This window comes from Hippocampus bargibanti, linkage group LG04 (assembly GCF_051943395.1).
Source record: "Hippocampus bargibanti isolate YZ-2025 linkage group LG04, ASM5194339v1, whole genome shotgun sequence".
NCBI classification, from domain to species: Eukaryota; Metazoa; Chordata; class Actinopteri; order Syngnathiformes; family Syngnathidae; genus Hippocampus; species Hippocampus bargibanti.
Window position 1 is genome coordinate 32,954,504 of NC_142737.1, and position 24,588 is coordinate 32,979,091.

A 24,588-nucleotide genomic window follows, 5' to 3' on the forward strand; every position below is an offset into this window, starting at 1 on the left:
TGACTGTTGCATTGATGAACTTCTATCACTATTCAAATATGTTCAAAGGATTTTCGATGAAAAAATGATGGCTATTATTGTTGAACAGTTGAAATTCTATGCAATGCAAAATAACATCAATAAGCCCCTGTGTCTCGCTAAAGAAGAGCTTGAGAAGTGGATTGATATATTGTTTCTCAATCTCAAAATGACCAAACACTCGGATGCTTTGGGCTTGAAAGCTATCTCCACTAACTGATTATGCTGCAGAATGTACTGTATGTCAAGGGATCGCTTCGAAATTATAAAAAGGAACTTGCATATAGCAGAGAACACAAAACAAGGAACTCGGGGAAGCCCAAATTATGATCCCTTGCACAAAGTAAGGCCAATGATAAAAGTTTCAAGAACTACCCAAGTCACAGCGTTTGTCAATTGATGAACAAATTGTACTCTATGAAGGTAGATTTACACTCAAGCAGTATCTACCAAATAGACCAATGAACTGGGGGTTTAAGTTGTTTGTGGTGGCAGGTTATGATGGCTACATGTATGCATTCCATATACAGGAACGATAGATCCAGTCAATGACTCCAAGGTTCCCGATCTGAAAGTGACCTCAAATGTTGTGCTCCATTTGGCTCAAAACATCCAACCAGGAAACAATCATCGATTGCATTCTGATAATTGGTTTACATGTATCCCCTTACTTCAACATTTTGGCAACAAGAAAAATCTGGTGTTGTGGCACAGTGAGGCTCAATCGATTGTTCAGCTGAACATTATTCCATGGTTATTAGCTAGTTTTCTTCATCTGTAAAGGAACTATGTATTTTTATGTAAACATTTTATGTCAATATTTTATGTAAATTATGTATGCATTTTATGTAAATATGTTGTGTATTTTATTATTTTAATAAAAAGATATGGGTAAAAGTCTCAACATAGGCCTTTCATGACGATTGTGCCAAATTAGGCACACATTTTCTTAGGCTCAAATTTTCTACATTATTGAAAAATAATAAAAAGGAAACTAATAGTATGTTATTATATCCATCAGTGACCATAAAAACTGAACAGAATTTTTTTTCTAATTAGAACATAATTCAGGCAGTAAAGGGTTAAGTGATACTTCCTTAAAAATCTTTGACCACATTATTAACAGGCGAAGTTTTCTCACAGGTGTGGGTTCTTGTGTGGCTAATTAAAGAGCCCCTCTGAGAGAATCCTTTGCCACAAATTGAACATGAAAAAGGGTTTTCACCAGTGTGGGTTCTTGTGTGGCTAATTAAATTACCCTTGTGAGAGAATCTTTGGCCGCAATCTGAACAGGAAAAGGGTTTCTCACCGGTGTGGATTCTTGTGTGGCGAATTAAATGGCCCTTCTCAGAGAATCCTTTGCCACAAACTGAACAGGAAAAAGGTCTCTCACCACTGTGGATTCTTGTGTGGATAATTAAATAGCCCTTGTGAGAGAATCCTTTGCCACAATTTGAACAGGAAAAGGGTTTCTCACGAGTGTGGATTCTTGTGTGGATAATTAAATGGCCCTTCTCAGAGAATCTTTTGCCACAATCTGAACAGGAAAAAGGTTTCTCACCAGTGTGGATTCTTGTGTGGCGAATTAAGTGGCCCTTCTGAGAGAATCCTTTGCCACAAACTGAACAGGAAAAAGGTTTCTCACCACTGTGGATTCTTGTGTGACTAATTAAAAGGCCCTTCTGAGAGAATCCTTTGCCACATTCTGGACAGGAAAAGGGTCTCTCACCACTGTGGCTTATTGTGTGTTTACTTAAGCTTCCCTTCTCAGAGAATCTTTGGCCACAATCTGAACAGGAAAAAGGTTTCTCACCACTGTGGGTTCTTGTGTGGCTAAAGAAATTGCCCTTATGAGAGAATCCTTTGCCACAAACTGAACAGGAAAAACGTTTCTCACCACTGTGGATTCTAGTGTGGATAATTAAATTGCACTTCTCAGAGAATCTTTTGCCACAATCTGAACAGGAAAAAGGTTTCTCACCAGTGTGGATTCTTGTGTGGCGAATTAAATGGGCCTTGTAAGAGAATCCTTTGCCACAATCTGAACAGGAAAAGGGCTTCTCATCACTGTGGGTTCTTGTGTGGCGAATTAAATTGGCCTTCTGAGAGAATCCTTTGCCACAAACCGAGCAGGCAAAATGTTCCTCACCAGTGTGGTTTCTGGCATGCTTTTTCGAATGACTCTGATCAGTTAACTTTTTGCCACACAGAGAAGATTTGCAGGCTTTGTTGCTGTTGTGACATGTCAGATCACAGTCAGACTCTTCATCTTGACCATCATCATTTGATGATCTGTTGTCATCATTTTTGGTGCAAGGCTGCTCCTCTCTTTTAATCTCGCGGGCTCCCTCTTCTTCCTTTTTCAGCGGCGCAGGACAAGCATCTTCGCTGATATCTGCATGCCATAAAAAGAGACACACATGCAATTACGGTGAAAGTTACTTAGAGATAAATGAGTTCAGATTACCACTCAAAATGTGACATGAACAGCATCACATTTGTGGTGGATTTCAAAAGACTTCCGACATCGGCGTAGAAAAAGTGCTGCTTTTTCCAGACGTGCTGCTTTTTTTGTGCAACCAATCTCTTTCTCTTTGTCTCAGCGTACACACTTCCTTCCCCCAGCCACACACACTCATATACACAGCTTTTAGCACCCGCGTGTGTTCTTAGCCTAAGGGCTTCACACCCGTATGCATCGAGTGTGCAATAACTTCTTGAATTAGAACATTTTGCCGAACATGAAGCATGTTGGAGCAGTTGAGGAAGGAGAAGTTTGGCTTTACAAGTCTCAGATCTGAGACTTGTAAAGCCAGATATTGAGCAAAAGGATATGGTCAAGTGGGAGGAATTGAATATAAAGAGATATTTTCACCGACAGCTAACACGACCTCTATTCGAGCACTGATGCAGGTGGCTGTGCAGGAAGATCTTACCCTACACCAAATGGACGTGAAGACTGCGTATCTCTATGCCCCAATGGACTGTGAATTATATGTGGAGCTAACCAAAGGTTTTGAGACAAGGTCACAAACAGGAGAACATTTGGTATGCAATCTCAACAAATCACGGTATGGCTTAAAGCAGTCAGGGTGTAACTGGGACATGTTACTGGGTAACCACCTCATAAAGAATGGTTTTGTCCAAAATGATGCTGATCATTGTGTCTACTGCAGAGAATCTGAAAATGAGAAAGTCATTCTGTCAGTGTGGGTGGATGACTTAATCCTAGCGGCGAGTAACGATACCCGACTCAGTGAAATAAAAGAAATGCTTAAAAAAAAAGGTTTACGATGAAAGATATGGATCCACTTAAACACGTCCAAGGTATCGATTTTGAACTAAGTAAAGGGGAGATCTAAATACAGTAAAGTCTAGTTATATCGATATCGGATATATCGATAGTCCCGGTTATATCGATACTATTTCTATGCACGCACGGAGAAAATTACATGCAAACAGGAGACTTTACTGTATAATAATAATTATATATATAATTATTAATTAAGTATTAATTAATAATTATTATTAATTAATTATTAAATACAATAATTGATACATTTCAGTATGAAGGTAAACCTTCAGAATAGCTCATAAAATCGTCACAACATATACTTACATGATATTTGATCCATGACGAAAAATAGAAGGAGCTTTGAAGATGGAGGAGCGCACGTTGTGTTGCGCAAGAAGGAGATGATGTGACTGACGCTCTTAAAGGCAAAGCTGCACATAACCTGTTTTAAAGGGACATGTAACTTGTGCTGCATCAGTTCCAATCGGCACTTGAACTGCTACCTTTCATTTTTTCGATCTATAAGCATTTATCTTTAGTGTACCGAATTTGGCCCAATCGTCCGTAAAGGGTGAAGACTCGCGCTGAGTATTCATGAAGTCTTGTTTTTAAGTTAATGACGATGCCCTAAGTGACGTCACGGAGGGAACGCCCCTGACCAAAAAAGCGACATACAATGCATTTTGGGTACAGTTTTCATCTGAAAACACCGTGTTGATCGCGAAATTAGAAGGTAAACTACATAAATAATGAGAAGGTTTCTTCAGCCGTCATCTGTACAAAAGTGAAGGTTTCGGACGTTTCGCCTCCTATCCAAGAGACTTCGTCAGCGAACTATTTAGTTCGCTGACGAAGTCTCTTGGATAGGAGGCGAAACGTCCGAAACCTTCACTTTTGTACAGATGACGGCTGAAGAAACCTTCTCATCGATGGACCACTCCTGTACGACTGAGAGCTTACACAGACGTACATAAATAATGTGATGGTGAATCGTGTTGCAGCCAATTGCAGGAACATGCACAAAGAAGGTGTAAGTTTACACAAATTCCCAGCGGACAAACAATGCAGCATTTCCATTTGTGGTGTTCTACTTTCATTTCTTTCATAACTTTGCTGCTGTGAAATGTAAATTTCTCCACTGCGAGACTAATAAAGGCAAATCCAATCCAATCCAACACAGCAGAGCAGTATAGCGCCAGCCGAGGAGCTCCCCGGAGTGCGCGAATACCCGCTTGGATAACCGCTGTCATCCTATCAGCCAATGGGTATAAAGTTGCTTCTTTCTAGTGTTGAAGGAGAGCAATAGTCATAATCGTGGAGCAAACCTGTCGGACAAACATTCAGCTGCTGGAACGAGGAGCTAAGTGGAGTTAGCGATGGACAACCACTGTCATTCATACGCAAGTTCGTAATTCTTCATCTTGAAAGTTGAAACAGCGTTTTGCATGCACAACCATTAAACAATCTGCATTGATGTTGACATCTTGTAGCTTATTATTTGTTATTCATGTCCTTATATGCCACATATCACGGAAGTTGATGCTATATTGCTTATTCACGGAGCTTCATATATGCTTCATATGTCGTGTCCTTCACCAGTTTCGTCGCTTACGGTTCGAATTGATACAGAAGGACTTCTTTAATAGATCAAAAACATTTATGCTTTCCTCATCAGAACTACAGTAATATCTCGGTTTACGAACCCCTTGAGTTACGAACTTTTCGTCTTACGAACGTTAAATTTCTGAAAACTTTACCTTGGCATACGAACTTTTTTCGGGATATACATGGAGCTGCATCAAAGTGATGTGCCGTTCGCAAATGATCCCGTTCTTCTAACACCAAAATGGCAGCCGGTTTGTTTTGGTCCTCTATTCCCCGCCCCCACTCTTCAGTTAAAGCCACGTCATTGGTCAAGAAAGCAGCAGTGAAGAGGGTGGGGTTTACAGACAGCGAGAGAGTGAAGCTGTTCTCCAAGAAGAAAATGGCTGCCAACTTTTTTTTGTCCTCTATTCCCGGCCCCCAGGCTTTGGGTAAAGGCACGTGATTGCTCAAGAACGCAGCAGTGAGGGGAGGTGGTTTAAACATTAAAGAGACAGACGGACGACAGTGAGAGAATTTCAACTATGATAGTTCAAAGGCAGAGTGAAGACTGTAAGGTTAAAATATCCCATCAATCGGGCTCCACAAACAACCCGCACAAGCCATTTGTCCACTTGATGCAAAAAGCTATCAACCCAGCTAAACAGAACACAATTGATGAGGAACTAGATAAAATTGTCGGAGAGAAAGCACCTACCAGGGATCATTCCTCAAGATGTTGAAAGAAGGTTACGTTCCTCATCAAGTTTTTAATGCTGAAAGAACCGGCCACTCCATTCTATGAAGCCATCACAAAGGTAAATAAAACAACTTTATTAGAGAGTGCAGTTTACTTCTTTAATTATAATACCATAGCACATTTATTATACTTAAAATAAGGTATATTTTGTGTAGTTTTAAGGCTTAGAAAATTACAAAGTAGAAAATGATGTTTTATGGGGACCTGGGAACGGATTATTCTCATTTTAATGGTTTCATATGGGAAATTAATTTTTGGGATACACTTCGCCTTACACACTCTGTCTGGGAACCAATTAAGTTTGTAAGCCAAGGTATCGCTGTCCCTCCATTTTTTTCGCCCCTTACGTACTCTGTGCAAGACGTAGAGCATTCAATGATGTCACTTTTACGGCAAACTCAGCACTGAGAGGGTTGTTCTCTGGTATGTTGTCTCTTCTCAGACTTTTTTCCCTTTCTCTAAAAATTTCAATCCACATTAAAATCGAAATTTACTGAGCGAGTTGCTCGTTCTGTAGCCACAAAGGGACATAAGTCTTCTTGTGCCGGTTCCAAGCCCGGATAAATACAGAAGGTTGTGTCAGGAAAGGCATCCGTAAAAACTTTGCCAAAACAAACATGCGGATCAAACCTTTAAAGATGGAGGACACTGATTTGCTGTGGCGACCCCTTGAAAGAAAAATCCCAAATGAAAAGAAGTAGTATGATCCTAAAACATGCTCAGAATCGAGCTGCTGAAATGTTCTTTGCACCTGCGACTTCACAGCCACCATTTTTTGGAGTATGTGTCGTTACCTTCACAATCGGGTGGTGGAAGTCGGTCGTCGACACTCTCATCGGAGACGCCATCGTGCGGCAAACTGGTGACATCGGCCTCTTCCTCTTCCTTTTTAATGTGGGGGACTTGTGGATAGTCGAAAGCGGAGCTCTCCATTTTTACGTCTCCGATTAGCTGATTCACGTCTGAAAGAAAGAAGAGAGAGAGTGTTGTGGTGTAGGCGGGTTTGGTAAATGATACAACTTCTGGATAGAGTTGAGGTTCTTTACTAGGACTGATGGCAGTTTACCTTAACGATGGCTAATACTCACGAGAGAATAATGACACACAGCGGTGTCAATCATTGGTCTTTGAACTCAAACATTTATTCTGCGTGTGCTCATAAAAGGCGTGACAACATCCGGGTCTCGCATGATTAGTTCGTTCGCAGGTGACATCAATATGTTAAATTACCCAATCATGTCGTTAACACACTAACACACACGCCCACATACACACAAACGCACACGGATAGAGCAAGAACGTGACAGAGAGAGAGAGATTGGATTGGATTTGCCTTTATTAGTCTCGCAGTGGAGAAAGTTACATTTCACAGCAGCAAAGTTGTGAAAGATAGCGAGTCACGGAGCGAAAGAAAGCGACTGACTCAAAGCAGCAAATGCTTCGTTTGGTCTCTAGTCAGGCATTGCTAGTTGAACAAACAAATACGAGTTGTTCATATTCGTGATGGGAATTCTTTTGGATTGGCTCACTAAACAGATTCGGCTCCGAATGGCTCCTCTGTTTGTTTTTTTGTTGCTTTAATTAATTAACTACCAAAAAAAATCACTATCCAACTGCCTCGTGTCAACCGTTGAGACCTTCGAGTTCCTGGGAATCACAGTCTCCCAGGACATGAAGTGGGAGGTCAACACTAACTCTATCCTGAAAAAGGCCCAACAGAGAATGTACTTCCTGAGGCTGCTAAAGAAGCATGCCCTGCCACAGGAGGTGCTGCAACATTTCTACACAGCTGTCATCGAATCCATCCTGTGTCCGTCACGGTTTGGTTCGGGGCCACCACAAAAACGGAAAAAATCCGACTTCAACGGACAGTTAGGACGGCGGAAAAAAAAATCATTGGCACCGCCCTACCCACTCTCGAGGACTTGCACACTGCAAGAATCCAAACGCGCTACCGATCCATGCGCACCAAATCCAGCAGACATTTAAACAGCTTCTTCCCCCAAGTCATTAACTCTATGAACAGCAGCCCAAATGGAACTGTATAGTGCCTCTTTGCAATTTTTTGATGATACTAGTGGAGCATGTTCGACCGGAAACAAATAACTTGTGTGTTCTACATATTTCGCAATAAAGATGATTCTGATCATGTAAAATTATATGACAAACGCATTACTCATGTAAAACATACACTATATCAAATATTTTCATTTATATGTGCACAGAGAGCATCCACTAACTTTCACTTTCCTTGTGGTTACTCTGGTCTGATGCTGTCAGCAGCTGTCACTAATTTGGTTTTCATATTAATAATGCTATTATACCAAGTAGTAAAAAATATCATAATTGAATAATTATAACAGCATAATGTAAAAACATTTGTCCACCTGTCTACCCAAACACTGCGCCCCCTCTCCTCACTGCTGCATGTGTCTGTAATTTTCCCCATCCTCCTCTACAACAGATATCGACCAATCACGTGTCGATTTAATCGAAGACCGGGGGAGAGGAATGTAGAGGACAAAAAAAGTCGGCTCCCATTTCCGGCTCCTTGTTAGGAACCGACTCTCTTCGTTCACTTCAGCGATCCGCCTCTAAGAGACGGTTCGTTCTCGAACGACACATCACTCGTTCATATCATTCATCACTGCTTTGAAATGTAAACTTCTCCACTGGGAGACTAATAAAGGCAAATCCATCCATGCACTCCAAGAGCCACTTCGTGTCAGAATCGGTTTGGTTAGAAACAAACGTCCTGATGTCTGTCGCAAAAGTTTCGAGACGTTTGATTCTATAAATATGTGATGAGAGCTTTGTGCTACAGCCACTGTATGTTACTTATTTGAAACAATACACGAAGCCTGTTCAAAAAGACTTGAAAACAAGCGAAACGAGCAGTAGAGCCAACCTTGTCCTTGAAGAACAATTCTTGGCTGCATCCTCAAAATGGCGTCCTGCAGTTGACGTTGTCCCTTGTGGTCCTCTTTTTCTTCACAAAGGTCCTTCTCGTCTTCTGGTGTCCTCCTTTCGTACATTGTTCACACGACAGTTCCAAAATGTTTCGCTTATGATCTGCGGAGCGATGCGTTGAGCACGAGGGCCTCTTTGTTAGCGGCTAGCAAACTCGGCTAAGCTAAACGAGGCCTAGAAAGTCCAACGGAGACCGAGGCGACTTTAATCGGACACAAGCTTCAACGAAAGATGTTCTAACCCAGCAAAGTAGTGCTGGGCGCTCCGAGTGGGCGTTTTGAGCACGTCGCCGACAAATTCAGGAGAATTTGGTCAACGCGTGTCGACCGCGTTTGTGTCAAGCTCGTCAGTCCGAGGTTGCGTCAAGTCAGAAATTGTGAATATTCTGCATCCCGGAAATCTGTCCACAGTGAACCCCGTTCACCACCTTCGAAATAAAAGAATTCTAAACCGTCAGCGGTTTGGAGATAAAATCACGTTTAAAAATAATTCAGGCCTCGGCGCGTTCACCGTCGAACAATGGGACTGTCGTTCTGCTCCGATGTTAGATAAAAAAATCATCCAAATCAATAAAATAAAGAATGTGGCCCTTGATTGGAAATTTGAATCAGATAATGGATGTTGGGATGCATATTGCAGCGCACACCGTCGAATCAACAGTGGTCGAAGTACATCAAATCTTCTTTTCCTTTCGGCTTTTCCCTTCAAGGGGTCGCCACCGCAAATCAGTGTCCGCCATCTTTAGAGGTTTGATCGCATGTTTGTTTTGGATTGAGACGCTCTGCGCCGAATCAATTGGGAGCAAGACACGTCATCGCTCTTGCACCTCGTGAATTCCACAGCAGATAAGGGATGTCATCTGAATATGCTCAACAATGGATTGAGGTGAATACGCCAAAATATAATGGTTTGGATATAAATCATTCAACGACGACGTTGAAAAACAAAGCCTCATTCTGACTTCCCGTATGTGTTTCCCTCCAGTGGATAAGTCGCGCCACAGCACCCTGTCGAAAAAAATAGGGCCCATGGCATGTGATCAGATTACTTTCATGAAGGGGACATTAGGCGTTTAACAAAAGAAAAACATTGAATTGAGACGCACCCTGTCGAATCAATGGGCCCACGTCACGTCATCGCCCTCCGGTGGCCACGCCGCGGATTGCACCCTGTCGTAAAAACAGAGCCAATGCAGCGTCATCTGAACGTGCTCTCCTTTTTTTAATCAAATGACATGCATACAAACAAAGTAAAAGAAACAAACAACACTGCATACAAAACACAACAAAAACAAACAAAACCACTAGTTTTGAATCGCTCGTGGAGCTTCTAGAAGTAAATCAGAGGTGCGTCTCAACAAATCTTTCTGCATAGTTAACATTTTGTAAACAGTTGGCAACATACATCAGGTGATACATAATCGTGTAAGAGACAATACCTACACAGGAAATAAGAGTTCCTGACAGATAATCATTCGACAAAAAAGAAAAAGAGGAAAAAAGTCAAAAATAGAAGAAAGAAGAGAGATGGGTGGGATTGCCAGGCGTTTTAACATTTTATTGACCCTGCACAACATAGTAAAATTGACAAAAAGGAGAGGGGAGAACACCAGATGATTCGGCAAGCACATCACCCTATGCCATATTTCATCAACAAATCATGTGTTTTGATCGCGTTTGGGTCGGCAGATACCTGAATTGTTTTCTGATATAGTTTCATTTCATTTTGAAATACAGTAAAGTCTCGTTATATCGATATCGGATATATCGATAGTCCCGGTTATATCGATACTATTTCTATGCACGCACTGAGAAAATTACATGCAAACAGGGTCGGATATATCAATAGTCCCGGTTATATCGATATTTTTTCCGACTCCCTTGAATATCGATATAACGAGACTTTACTGTATTACAAATAGGGGTTTCCTCCCACAGAATTTGGATTTATGAATGTGATGTTTGGCAAGAAAAGCAGAATAAATTAATAATAAAATATTTTGTGTTGGTCTTGTTGTAATGTCCAAACAGCATGTCTTTGTAGTGAAATATGAACGGAGAAGTGATTTTACATTGAACATATTTGACAAAGTGTTTCCAGAAGCGAGTAGTTTCGGGACAAGCCCAGATTAGGTGAGTTGCAGTTTCAGGCTCAGCTTCACAAAATGTACAAGAGATATCCTGTCAGGACCTTATGTTATATTTAACAGGGTAGCAACGGTGCAAATGGTTGTAGGTTATTTCTCTTTGTTTGTTTGTGATGAAAAAAATTATATGGGAGTGACCAAACCTTTTCCCATGGGATATTTGGGACATACGTTCTCCAGTGATGAACAACGTAGGGAACCGTCACAAAAGATTTTTGAAACAAATGTCTAATTGCACAGTTCCCATTTCGAGCAATTGATGAGAAAGAGTGTTTCCCCAGGGCGGTTTCTGTCACTGCAATTGACGGTGGTCTGTCAGGAGAAGCGGAGTGACCCTTGAACAGGCTTATCATACCACTTGGGATGGCATCTATAACGGCAACATCCTTAGGGGTCACATGCAATGTTCCCTCTAAGCTGCCCGCGTGTTTAATCACGTACTGCTTGCACATACTCAGCGCACAAGAACATCGATGCAGCGCACATTTTGCAATGTAACTCAATGAGTGACAGGTGTCTAGCCAATCATGCCGTACAGTTCACGTACGCTACGCAGCCAATCGGAGCAGAACGGCCCTGCCCATACGCGCCGTGAAACTGGTGTGAGGCCACAGCGTCCACATTAGTGATGGGAATTCTAGCTCTTTTCTGAGAGCCGTTTTTTTCTCGGCTCACTAAAAAGATCCAGCTCTTTTGGCTAACAAATGGCCCCTTTGTTTTTTTCCTTAAATTAATTAACTACCAAAAATCATGTAAAGTTATGTGAAAAGCAAATTACCCATGTAAAAAAATTGTGCCTTATGGCTATGAAAGCCACACTTACCTTACGGTCACTGTCGGTGTATTCCTGGAAGCCCCCCGTCACCCCTCCGCACGCAAATCTGTTTGTCGTTGCCCTCCTTCTTTGTTCTTGACCTCCTGTTATGTTTGATGTGCCTCAGTAAAGACTCTTTATTCGGAATCACTGTCTCCACCGTGTATTTCGGACCCGATCCTACGACCTTCCGTCGTCCCTCGAGTATTATCACCAGACCTCGAGCGGACGTGACAAATACACTATATCAAATACTTTTATTTATATGGCGGGATTTATAGGTGCACAGAGAGCATCCACTAACTTTCACTTTCCCTGTGGTTACTCTGGTCTGATGATCAGCTGTCACTAATTTGATTTTCATATTAATAATACTATCATACCAATTAGTAAAAATATAATAATTGAATAATAACAACATAATGAGATAACATTTGTTAAAAAAAAAACTGGACACTTGTAAATATGGGTTGTTGCAATATATCTAAATGCATCTCTTGATTCTGCACTATGTACAGTCTTGTTTATAGAACGGTTTTTGCAATCACATTTGCACAGTATACAGAGATAACATCCTTGCTGCTGTGGACTGCAAATTTCCTGCGGGACGAATAAAGGTATTCTGATTCTGATTCTGATTCCACCCTACCCTACCCCCCCCCCCCCCCCTCATTCTCCTCACTGCTGCATGTGTCTGTAATTCTTCCTTCCCTCCTCTACCACGGATATCGACCAATCACGTGCAGCTTTAACCGAAGACTGGGGGTGGAGAATAGAGGACAAACAAAGTCGGCTCCCATTTCCGGCTCCTTGTTAGGAACCGGCTCTCTTCGCTCACTTCAGAGATCGGCTCTAAGAACCGGTTGGTTCGCGAACGACACATCGCGAGTACACATGTGATCCTGAAGGACTGTTCCAGTTTCTCAGCTGCCTATCTTGATGACGTCGTGATCTACAGTGAAGGTTGGGAGGACCATCTCCTGCACATCAAGACCGTCCTTGGGAAAATACAAGCGGCTGGACTCACCATTAATGAGCAAAAATGCTCCTGGGCACAAGAAGAGGTGCGTTACCTGGGACATTTGATTGGGAAAGGAAAGATTCAGCCCCAGGTGGAGAAAGTGAAGGCCGTGGAGAAGATACCACCTCCCCAGACCAAGAAGCAATTGAGGTCATTTCTTGGGCTGATTGGTTGGTATAGGCGGTTTATTCCACACTTTGCTACACTAGCTGCTCCTTTAACTGACCTGACAAGAAAGAACATCAAATCACCTCTACCATGGACAGCAGCATGTGACCAAGCTTTTAGGGCCTTGAAATATTTCATCAGTCAAGCTCCTGTCCTGCAGAGTGTAGATTTTTCCAAGGAGTTTCTAGTCCAAGTGGATGCTTCGGATGTTGGTCTCGGCGCAGTTCTGGTACAGGGCAGTGCTGGAGAAGAGAGACCCATCCTGTTCCTGAGTAGGAAACTCTATGAGAGGGAGAAGAAATACTCCACAATTGAGAAGGAGGCCCTAGCCATCAAGTGGGCAATTGACTCACTCCGTTACTACCTCCTAGGACGGGAATTCAGATTACAGACTGACCATCGCGCCCCGAAGTGGATGCACTCCATGCAACACCAGAATGCGAGGATACTGCGGTGGTGTCTTGCCCTTCAGCCATACCAGTTCACCATTGAGCATTGCCAGGGTAAGAAAAATGTCATAGCTGATTATTTGTCAAGAATGTCTGAACTCTGAGGAGAGGGTGTGAATGATGTCATGATGCCAAAAGAAATGTTAAATAATTTTGTGTGTTCTGGATTTTGGATGGGAGAAAGGTGCGCATTTCTCCCCATCCAAAACAGTAGAGTTGGGCGACCACTAATTGACTGAGACTGCTTGAGAAGGTGATTGCAACCACCTGGGAATGGCCAGAAGCTCAGGTGAAGCATGAAGATGAGAAGAGGACAAAAGATGCACAACGCTACAACACGCGACATCGTGCACAGAACCTCGTCAGACTCAACCCGGGACAGTGTGTGTGGATTAAGGACCAAGGAGCGGAAGGAGCCATCATCGACAGACATGCTTCCCCACGATCATATCTGGTAGAGGGACCTCACGGGACCATCAGACGAAACCGGCGTCATCTCATCCCAATGAGGTCCTCGCCTGAGCAGAGTGGCTGTGATGCAGCGGAGCAGTCTTCGGGAGGTGATCCAGAAAGTCCATCAGCGGGACCACTACAGCACAATCTTCCAGACCCACCACCCACTACTACCAAGACCAGGTTTGGGAGTCGTGGTGAAACCAACCAGGTTGGACTTGTGATTTTTTTTTCACCCATTTTCCTCCTACTTTCAGGCTCTGCTTGCAGGGTTGTTTGAAAAAAAAAAAAAAAAAAAAAAACGGGGGTGGGTGTATTACGAAAATTGAGATGTACTTGCTGTTCTGTTTGTCCATACAATGTTCAGCCCATTACAGAGCATAGAGGAGGATCAGTTAAGATGGACCATCAAGTTATTGTTCTCAAATGGATTGTCTCAAATATGTTTGTTTTTCCTATGCGATCCCTTGTCACAGTCTGAGGGACGAGCAGACCTTTCAACCACGAGGCAGAATAATCCTCAAGGTCTGTTGAATCATTGGTAGTCTATCCAATGATTCTAGAAAGGAGAGATGTGTTGTGGTTGTTGACAAGATCAGTGGCGCTGGGCGATGACGTCAGGAGGAAGCGCCAAGGACCAGGGGGGGTGGAGTGACTGGGAAGAAGTATTGCATTGGAGGCAAAATAAAAAGTTACCCATGTTAACGCAACAGCTAGACTGACATGTGCCTTATTTGACAACACGACAGTCTCTTCTCCTTGGTGCTATTCTGAGACCGTTTTCATTCTGTTTGGGGGAACGCGTCGTGCCTGAATAATTTAATTGTAACCAAACCGCTGACGGTTTAAAATGCTTTAATTTCGAAGGTGGTGAACTGCGTTTACTGTGGACAGATTTCCGGGATGCAGAATAGTCACAATTGCTGACTTGATGCAAGCTCGGACTGAAACGTGGTCGACACCCAATGACAAAATTCTGCTGAATTTGTCGGCGAAGTCCTCAAAACGCCCACTCGGAGCGCCCACCACCATCTTGCTCGGTTAGAACATCTTTCGTTGAAGCTTGTGTCCGATTAAAGTCGTCTCGGTGTACGTTGGACTTTCTGGGCCTCGTTTAGCTTAGCCGAGTTTGCTAGCCGCTAACAAAGAGGGCCTCGTGCTCAACGCATCGCTCCGCAGAGATCGTAAGCGAAACATTTTGGAACTGTCGTGTGAACAATGGACGCAAGAAGGACGCCAGAAGACGAGAAGAACCTTTGTGAAGAAAAAGATGACCGCAACGGAGAACGTCAACTGCAGGACGCCATTTTGAGGATGCAGCCAAGAATCGTTCTTCACAGATTAGGTTGGCTCTTACTGCTCGTCTTGCTTGTTTTCAAGTCATTTTGAACGGCTTCATGTGTTGTTGGTTTTTGTACGCGCGCTTAAATAAGTAACATACACTTACTTGCAATCGCTACGAAAAACTACCATCTAGGTTACTGTTTAAAACGCTAGGACCGCTGCCAGAATGTCAAGCGCAACAGTGCCCTCGTGCTCAACGCATCGCTCCGCAGAGATCGTAAGCGAAACATTTTGGAACTGTCGTGTGAACAATGTACGCAGGAAGGACACCAGAAGACGAGAAGGACCTTTGTGAAGAAAAAGATGACCGCAACGGAGAACGTCAGCTGCTGGACGCCATTTTGAGGATGCAGCCAAGAATTGTTCTTCACAGATTAGGTTGGCTCTTACTGCTCGTCTCGCTTGTTTTCTTCTTTCTGTCGTTTTGAACAGGCTTTGTGTATTGTTTTCTTGTACACACGCGCTCAAATAAGTAACATACAATGGCTCTAGGAAATCACAAGTGCAAAGGCACAAAGCTCTTATTACATATTTATAGAATCAAATGTCTCGAAAATTGTGCCACATCAGGACTTTTGTTTTTTTCTGACACGAAGTGGCTCTTGTAATTATATTGTTGCGCTAGTCATTCTGGAAGCAGTCCTAGCGTTTTAACAGTCACCAAAATGGTAAATTTTCATAGCGATTGAAAGTACTCACGAGAGAAAAATGATGCACAGCCGTATTAATCATTGGTCTGGGAACTTGACAAATTTGATTGCGCATGCTCTTAAAAATGCTTCACAATTTCCGGGTATCACATGATCAGCTCGTTTCGCAGGTGACGTCAATCATGAAATTTCCCCAATCGTGTCTTTGCCTCACACACACATCCACACACACACTCAACACTCAAAGACATGTTCACAATTTCATGCAGCAAACAAAAAGAAAAACACGAAAAACATCGAAACAAGAAATACATTGCTTTAAAAATAAAAACATCCTACATATTTGCAACACTGCAAGCTTTAAAATATTCCCATTTCTCCAAACAAATATCTCTTGAATCTTTCAAGTTTCACTTTTGTCACCGCTTTAGCAAAAACATCCGCAACCATGTTTTCTGTCGGACAATATTTTACAGATATTTTCCTCTCAGTGTGCGCAGACCGTACAAAATGATATTTAATATCTACGTGTTTACTTCTTTGCCTACACACTGGGTTTTCGGACAAAGGTATTGCCCCCTGATTGTCCTCATATATTTTTACTGGTACGTGACAATTACTGCTGTTTATCCCTTTTAATAATGGGACAAGGTACATGCTTTCTTGAGTTGTGGCCGCGAGTGCCATATACTCAGCTTGACAAGTTGATAACGCCACAGTTGGCTGTTTTCTACTCTTCCACGATGTAGCTGGACCTTCCTTAGTTAGGCTAAAACAATATCCAGTTGTGCTCCTCCTGTCATTTATATCGGCAGCCCAATCCGCATCACTATATCCCTCTAGTTTTGACTTTTCTTCACATTTTCTGAAAGTAAGCTCTTGATCTGTAGTACCTTTTAAATATTTTAGTAAATGTTTAACTGCTGTCCAATACTGCTGTTTTGGTTCAGCTAGGTATTGAGAGTTTGCTAACAACCCAGCTTAAATCAGGTCTGGTGCATGTCATTATGTATATTAGGCTGCCCACTATCTCTCTACTTTGATGAGTTGACAACTTCACCTGTGACGCCACACACCCTCACTGTTAAAGTCCAATTTCTGTTCACAAGGGAGGGGTGCTTCTTACTATGAACTCAGCCATTCCACATTTTCTCAACATTCTCTCAATGTGTTTCTTTTGAGTAATTTTGATCTCTCCTTTACTTTGTTTCAAATCGATACCTAGGAAGTGTCTCAGTGGACCCATATCTTTCATTTTAAACCTTCTTTTTAGCATTTCTTTTACTTCACTGAGTAGGGTATCGTTACTCGCCTCAATGATTAAGTCATCCACCCACACTAACAAAATTACTTTCTCTGTAGTAAACACAGTGATCTGCATCATTTTGTATAAAACCATTCTTTATGAGGTGATTATTTAGTAACATAATCCAGTTACTGCTTTAAGCCAGACAGTGATTTGTTGAGCTTACATACCAAACGTTCTCCTGTTTGTGACGTGATCTCAAAACCTTCAGGTTGCTCCACATATAATTCACAGTCCATTGGGGCATGGGGATATCAGTCTTCACGTCCATTTGGTGAAGGGTGAGATCTTCTTGCACAGCCACCTGCAACAGTGTTCGAATGGAAGTCATATTCGCTGTCAGTGAAAATGTCTCTCTGTAGTCTATTCCTTCCAATTGACCACATCCTTTTGCCACAAATCTGGCTTTACAAGTCTCAGATCCATCTGGGTTTTCTTTCACCGTATACACCCAGCAAAGTCCCACTGCTTGTTTGCCCTTCGGTAGCGGGGTCAGAGTGAAAGTCTTGTTTTCTTTCAGGGATTCTATCTCCTCTTCCACTGCAGTAGCCCACATTTTTGACTTGTCATATTGCATAGCCTCTTTAAAAATTCTAGGTACACCATAAGTTACTTTGTAGAAATAGTCAATTTTGTCGGCTTTGTCATCATCACACTTAGTTTTACACGTGTACTCTTTTAAATATTCTGGAGCCCTTTTTTGTCTTTTAGAAAACCCCCTTCCCTGTTCAGTCTGAATATTGCCTGTTTCTACTGTCTCTTCAGGGGTACTTTACCGTAGCTCTGAATATCGTCCCACAAGTCACAATCCGTTTGAGTTTGACCATCTGTGTTGTTTTTTGTATTACAAATTTCACCAGTCTATGTCTCAGAACTTTCCTTGTCCCAGGGTAGTACACAATATAGGCTGGACCATACTTATCATATCCTACGAAAATCTGCTTCTCACATCTGGAATCTAACTTCTTTTTGTCCTGTTTATAAACATAACATTCACAGCCAAATATTTGCATGTTAGAAAGGTTGGGTGTCTTTCCTGTAAAAGCCTGGTAAGGTGTCTGCTGTAGCCGCTTACTGTAGCATCTGTTGCGAATTTGAGTGGCCGTTTCTACAGCATATGTCCATAGTTGCTTGGAAAGCTTACTTTCCAACAGCATGCATCGAGACATCTCAAATAGTGTTTGCCAACCTCCCTCTGCAGTACCGTTCTGGTGTGGCGAGTAGGGTGCACTCGTCTCATGCCTTATCCCAGGGGTCGGGAACCGATTGGATTGGATTTGCCTTTATTAGTCTCACAGTGGAGAAATTTACATTTCACAGCAGCAAAGTGATGAAAGGAATGAAAGTAGAAAAACCAAATATAGGAGCTGCTGGAAAGGTAGCCACTCTCGGGGCGCCGCCTTGAAGTCAAAAGAACAAAAAAACTAAATAACAAATAACATGACAATACAAAGACGCAGAGTCATTCCTTCTTAAGCACTTTCTGTACTCTCTTTGTGACATAAAGCAGTTCGAGATGAAAGAGGAGAGGATCAAAGTGTCTCCTCACCAGTGGATCAGGGACATCACGGTGGAATGTGCACGTCGACTACAAGCTAAATGTTGAAAGCAAACACACAGCTGTAGCATCCATTGACGAAAAGAGATTCTCACATCTCCTGTCCCAAATAAATCTGCTTCAATTCCAAGCCGCGACAATTCCACATACGCATCGGCGCTCTGCGCTGATGCTCCTTCTTATCCCCAAGCCATGCATTCATCCAGCCGCAGACTGTCCAGCAGCACTGACCTTTCCACCGAACAAAGCGGGGCCGTGAAGATGCTGCCCATTACAGGCGCAAAAAGGCACAATGGCCCCAGAGCTGTCCAGCGATGACAGTCGAATGGCACTGACATTCCTCCCATTCAAAAACAGTACTGGCATATTCATGCTGCCGAAAAGGCGCAACCGCTCAGCACAGTCTCCTGCTTGATGAATGTCGTGGCCAAAAATGCTGAAAAACAATCCATATGCGTTCCTCACGACGCACGACAACACAAAGTGACAAAAGAAAACACAAAAACATGACAAAAACAACAAAAAAACGCAAGGCTCATGAGAGCACTTGCTGACGGCTGCCTACGCGGGCGCCATCTTGGACTCCTAACTCGCGAGCCATATATGGCTCTTTTGATGATTGCATATGGCTCGCGGATCAATCAAAATATACATTCTCACTTTTTCTGTTCATTTTCTGTTGGGGCTGCAGTTGGCGGAAAGCCCAATTTTGATTGGATGATACTGGCCGTCAGTCGAAACAGGTAAACGGCCCTTTAAATGAGCCCCACGTGTGCACTTCATCTTGAATGCATCGAGGATTAGTCTTTGTGGAGAGAAAAGGTTCTGATTCTAATTTGCAATGAAACAATACCATCGACGAAACAGTCGAATGTCAATGACATTTTAACAAGCCCCATGTTAACGTTAGCATCGACATACTTCTGCGAGAAGTATGTTGCATCGCAAGTGTGGAAGCTAATGAGCTGTGTGCAGGCTAGCGCGAGCTAGCAGTGACTTCGCCTATGGAGCCGGCAAGTTCACTTTCATTCCGATCGTTTGGCTGGATTTTTACCAATCACGAGGAACGGAAAACCATTCATGTTAACGGTGAGTACGATCACAAAGTTATTTTAAAGAATACATTCTGGCATTTTGTTGAAAAGTGGCCGTGTGTGTGTGTGTGTGTGTGTGTGTGTGTGTGTGTGTGTGCGTGTGTGCGTGTGTGCGTGTGTGCGTGTGTGCGTGCGTGCGCGCGTGTGCGTGTTGTGGCTCTCACTGAAAGCCATTTCTAAATATTTTACTTTTATGGCTCTCTGAGTCTAAAAGGTTCCCAACCCCTGCCTTATCCCATTCTTTCTTAGTAAAGATTGAAACTCTTGCCCAGTGAACTCTGTGCCATTGTCGGATCGGATGCATTTTATTTTTTTGAATTTTGAATTTTTATGTAGCCTTTGTCGTGTCAGCCTTTGCCTTAATAAAATATGGAAAAATCATCCCACTGACGTCATCAGTGAATGCTATTGCGTACCTGTAGCCATTTCTATCTGTCGGTTCTAGAGGACCGCACAGGTCTGTGTGCACGAGCTGTAGCACAGTTGCAGCTTTAGCATCTGCATGTCTGTTCCTGCCCTGTCAGCTTGCCCTGTGTGCAGATTTCACAGTTTTGATTAGGCTCGTGTTTCCCTCTAATAGACATTCCTTTAACCACTTTTTCTAATTTAGCAACATCTTCGAAGTTACAATGACCCAGTATTTTGTGCCAAGTTTGGATATCAAAACAACCATACGCTTCATCGACATTTTTCTCTACTATTGTGTTTAGGTGAGACATTCTACCAAACACCTCCATTTTGAATTTTGTCCCATCCCTCTGGACTAACCAGTCATCACCGTGTTTGAAAGCGGACCTCTGCCCCACTCGCTATTGCTGCTTTGATGGCGGAGATCTTCTTTTCCTTTCGGCTTTTCCCTTGACGGGGTCGCCATAGCAAATCAGTGTCCTGCATCTTTAGAGGTTTGATCCGCATGTTTGTTTTGGCCAAGCTTTTATGTCGGATGCCCTTCCTGACACAACCCTCTGTATTTATCCGGGCTTGGATGGCGAAGAGGTTCTGCGGAAATGCTGGGATGTAGAGTGCTTGCTTGAGTCTCGTCTTCCCTCGCTGTCCAGCAAGTAGACCTTAGCCTCTCCTCTCATCTTTGCCATTCCGCTCACCTTGGTTCCGTAGCCTAGTTTGAGCAGTTTGGACCAGCACATCCAGACGTACAAGGATGAAAAAAGCTTTATATGCTTCGTGTTCAGCAAAATGTTCTCATTGAAGTTCTTGCACACTTGACGCATATGGGTGTGAAGCCCTTCGGCTGAGAAAGCACGCGGGTGCTATAGGCTGTGTATGTGAGTGTGTGTGTGTGGCTGGGGGAAGCAAGTGTGCGCGCTGAGACAGACAGACAAAGAGAGAGATTGTGTTTGCACGAAAAAAGAAGCACGTCTGGAAAAAGCTCTTTTCTCAGTGCCTCCTTCATGATCGAAACAGAAACACGTTGGCTGTGAGAGGTGGAAGCAGCTCGTGCAGACAAGACAATTTTTCTTCGCCGGCGCCAAAGTCTTGAAATCAACCATGAATGTGATCCTGTTCATGTCACATTTTGAGTGATAATCTGAACTCATTTAACTCTTGGTAACTTTCACCATAATTGCATGTGTGTCTGTCTTTTTGTGTCATGCAGGCATCAGCGAAGATGCTTGTCATGTGCGGCTGAATGCAGAGCCCTCTCACTTTGAAGAGGAAGAAGAGGAAGCCCGCGACATTAAAAGAGAGGAGGAGCCAGCGCACCCTTGCACCAAAAATGATGATGGTCAAGTCGAAGAGTGTCACGGTGATCTGACGTGTCCCACTGACAAAAAACACTGCAAATCTTCTCTGTGTGGCAAAACGTTGACTGATCAGAGTCGAATGAAAAAGCATGCGAGAACCCATACTGGTGAGAAACCTTTTTCCTGCTCGGTTTGTGGCAAAGGATTCTCTCGGGATAGCCATTTAATTGGCCACTGTCGAATCCACAGTGGTGAGAAACCTTTTTCCTGTTCAGTTTGTGGCAAAGGATTCACTCGCAAGGGCTGTTTAATGAGACACACAAGAATCCACACTGGTGAGAAACCTTTTTCCTGTTCAGTTTGTGGGAAAGGATTCTCTCAGAATGGCCAGTTAATTGGCCACACCAGAATCCACAGTGGTGAGAAACCTTTTTCCTGTTCAGTTTGTGGCAAAGGATTCTCTGAGAAGGGCTCTTTAAATAGCCACACAAGAATCCACACTGGTGAGAAACCTTTTTCCTGTTCGGTTTGTGGCAAAGGATTCTCTCATAGGGTCTCTTTAAATAGCCACACAAGAATCCACACTGGTGAGAAACCTTTTTCCTGTTCAGTTTGTGGCAAAGGATTCACTCGCAAGGGCTGTTTAATGAGACACACAAGAATCCACACTGGTGAGAAACCTTTTTCCTGTTCAGTTTGTGGGAAAGGATTCTCTGACAATGGCCAGTTAATTGGCCACACCAGAATCCACAGTGGTGAGAAACCTTTTTCCTGTTCAGTTTGTGGCAAAGGATTCTCTCACAGGGTCTCTTTAAATAGCCACACAAGAATCCACACTGGTGAGAAACCTTTTTCCTGTTCGGTTTGTGGCAAAGGATTCTCTCATAGGGTCTCTTTAAATAGCCACACAAGAATCCACACTGGTGAGAAACCTTTTTCCTGTTCAGTTTGTGGCAAAGGATTCACTCGCAAGGGCTGTTTAATGAGCCACACAAGAAGCCACACTGGTGAGAAACCTTTTTCCTGTTCAGTTTGTGGCAAAGGATTCACTCGCAAGGGCTCTTTAATGAGCCACACAAGAATCCACACTGGTGAGAAACCTTTTTACTGCTCGGTTTGTGGCCAAAGATTCTCTCGGAATAGCCATTTAATTGGCCACACTAGAATCCACAGTGGTGAGAAACCTTTTTCCTGTTCAGTTTGTGGCAAAGGATTCTCTCGGAATAGCCATTTAATTGGCCACACCAAAATCCACAGTGGTGAGAAACCTTTTTCCTGTTCAGTTTGTGGCAAAGGATTCTCTCGCAAGGGCGATTTAATGAGCCACACCAAAATCCACAGTGGTGAGAAACCTTTTTCCTGTTCAGTTTGTGGCAAAGGATTCTCTCGCAAGGGCGATTTAATGAGCCACACAAGAAGCCACACTGGTGAGAAACCTTTTTCCTGTTCAGTTTGTGGCAAAGGATTCACTCGCAAGGGCTATTTAATGAGCCACACAAGAACCCACACTGGTGAGAAACTTTTTTCCTATTGAGTTTGTGGTCAAACATTCTCAAGGAAGAGCCATTTAATTCGCCACACAAGAATCCACACTGGTGAGAAACCTTTTTCCTGTTCAGTTTCTGGCAAAGGATTCTCTCAGAAGGGAAGCTTAAATAAACACACAAGAATCCACAGTTGTGAGAAACCTTTTTCCTGTTCAGATTGTGGTCAAACATTCTCAAGGAAGAGCCAGTTAATTTGTGGCAAAGGATTCACTTGCAAGGGCTCTTTAAAGAGCCACACAAGAACCCACACTGGTGAGAAACGGTTTTCCTGTTAAGAATGTGGTCAAAGATTTTTAAGGCAGCATCACTTAAGTGCACGTGAGAATCCACATCGGTGAGAAAGCTTTTGCCTGCAGTGTTTGTTGCAAAGGATTCTCGAAGAAGGGCATTTTAATTAGCCACACAATAATCCGCACTGCTGAGAAACACTTTTCCTTCTCTGCTTGTGGCCAATTTTTTTTCTGAAGGGACTCCTAAAAACACTCGAACTGATACTGGTGAAAAAAAAAATTACATTATTTTTTTTCCCCATTGGTACATTGAAATATTTTTTTTCCCAACTTTTAGTTATGGTGATTTAATGTAATTTTTTTCCACTCATTTTCAAGGTTTTTTTTCTCCCCTGTACCATTGTTGTCTGTACAGCACCCTACGTCTTGTGAAATGTGTTTAATCATCTTAAATAAAAACAAGTCAAAGTCAGCTTTATTGTCAAATATGCTAATATGCATGACATACAGCACAGATGAAATTAATGTCCTCTCGGACCCAGCGTGCAAGACATGCAAGGCACTTAAAACGTGGCTAAAAAAGACATACAATTGACAACAGACAATACATGTAATTTCTGTATGTAAAGTGAGGTAGTGTCGTATGGAAAGTGAGGCAGTGACGTATGTAAAGTGAGGTAGTGACATATGTAAAGTGAGGAAGTGACGTATATAAAGTGACGTAATGTAGTAATGCAAAAACGAACAACAAGAAAGGGTTGAAGTGAGGTCTTGCAGAAAAAAATTAGAAAGAAGAAAAAAATAGAGTTCAGGGTGATCGTACAGCATGTAGCGTGTACTCAGAGTTCGGTGAGTGTGGCAGTGGGAAGGGGCAGGCTGGGAGGGAGTTGAGTCTCCGGACTGCCTGGTGGCAGAAACTGTCCTTGAGCCTGCTGGTCTTGGCTCGGAGACTCCGCAGTCTCCGACCCGATGGCAGCAGGCTGAAGAGGCTGTGGGAGGGGTGGGTGGGATCGCCAGCGATCTGGATGGCTCTGCGGGTGAGGCGGGTGTTGTAGATGTCCTGAAGGGGGGGGGGGAGAGACACCAATGATCTTCTCAGCTGTCCTCACGATGCGCTGCAGAGTCTTACGGCAGGACACGGTGCAGGCGCCGTACCACACGGTGATATAGCTGGTCAGGATGCTCTCTATGGTACCGCGGTAGAAGGAGGTCGTGATGGGGGTCGGGGCTCCAACTCTTTTGAGCTTGCGGCGGAAGTACAGGCGCTGGTGGGATCTCTTGGCCATTGATGCCGTGTTGTGGCTCCAGGACAGGTCTTCGGATATGTGCACTCCCAGGAACTTGTTGCTGCTCACTCTCTCCACTGCAGCACCGTCGATGGTTAGTGGCGCATGCTGGGGGCGCACTCTCCTGAAGTCCACTACAATCTCCTTCGTCTTCTCCACATTCAGACGAAGATTGTTGTCCTTGCACCACGTGGC

The 24,588-nt window shown here is 43.2% G+C and overlaps 2 protein-coding genes across 4 annotated transcripts in view; one reads left to right on the forward strand and one right to left on the reverse strand.

Annotated features, from left to right (window-relative positions):
• The window catches only part of LOC148899792 (uncharacterized), a 130,591-nt gene extending 121,606 nt beyond the window's left edge, over nucleotides 1-8,985 (reverse strand). Inside the window, exons 1-3 of the mRNA XM_088995224.1 lie at nucleotides 8,563-8,985; nucleotides 6,449-6,616; nucleotides 1,277-2,413 (exon numbers count right to left, since the gene is read on the reverse strand). Of these exons, the coding sequence (XP_088851350.1) occupies nucleotides 1,277-2,413; nucleotides 6,449-6,616; nucleotides 8,563-8,689 (1,432 nt within the window). The 5' untranslated portion in view covers nucleotides 8,690-8,985. The remainder of the gene's footprint in view (nucleotides 1-1,276; nucleotides 2,414-6,448; nucleotides 6,617-8,562) is intronic.
• Nucleotides 8,986-14,602: 5,617 nt separating this feature from the next.
• The window catches only part of LOC148899801 (uncharacterized), a 205,621-nt gene continuing 195,635 nt past the window's right edge, over nucleotides 14,603-24,588 (forward strand). For 2 of the 3 annotated variants that reach the window (XM_088995212.1, XM_088995214.1), the window contains exons 1-3: nucleotides 14,603-15,020; nucleotides 15,281-15,397; nucleotides 21,243-21,392. In XM_088995212.1, coding sequence (XP_088851338.1) covers nucleotides 14,894-15,020; nucleotides 15,281-15,397; nucleotides 21,243-21,392 — 394 coding nt within the window. In that variant the 5' untranslated portion in view covers nucleotides 14,603-14,893. Of the gene's footprint in view, nucleotides 15,021-15,280; nucleotides 15,398-21,242; nucleotides 23,574-24,588 lie in introns of those variants that run through there. The other variant, XM_088995213.1, reaches the window with a different exon arrangement.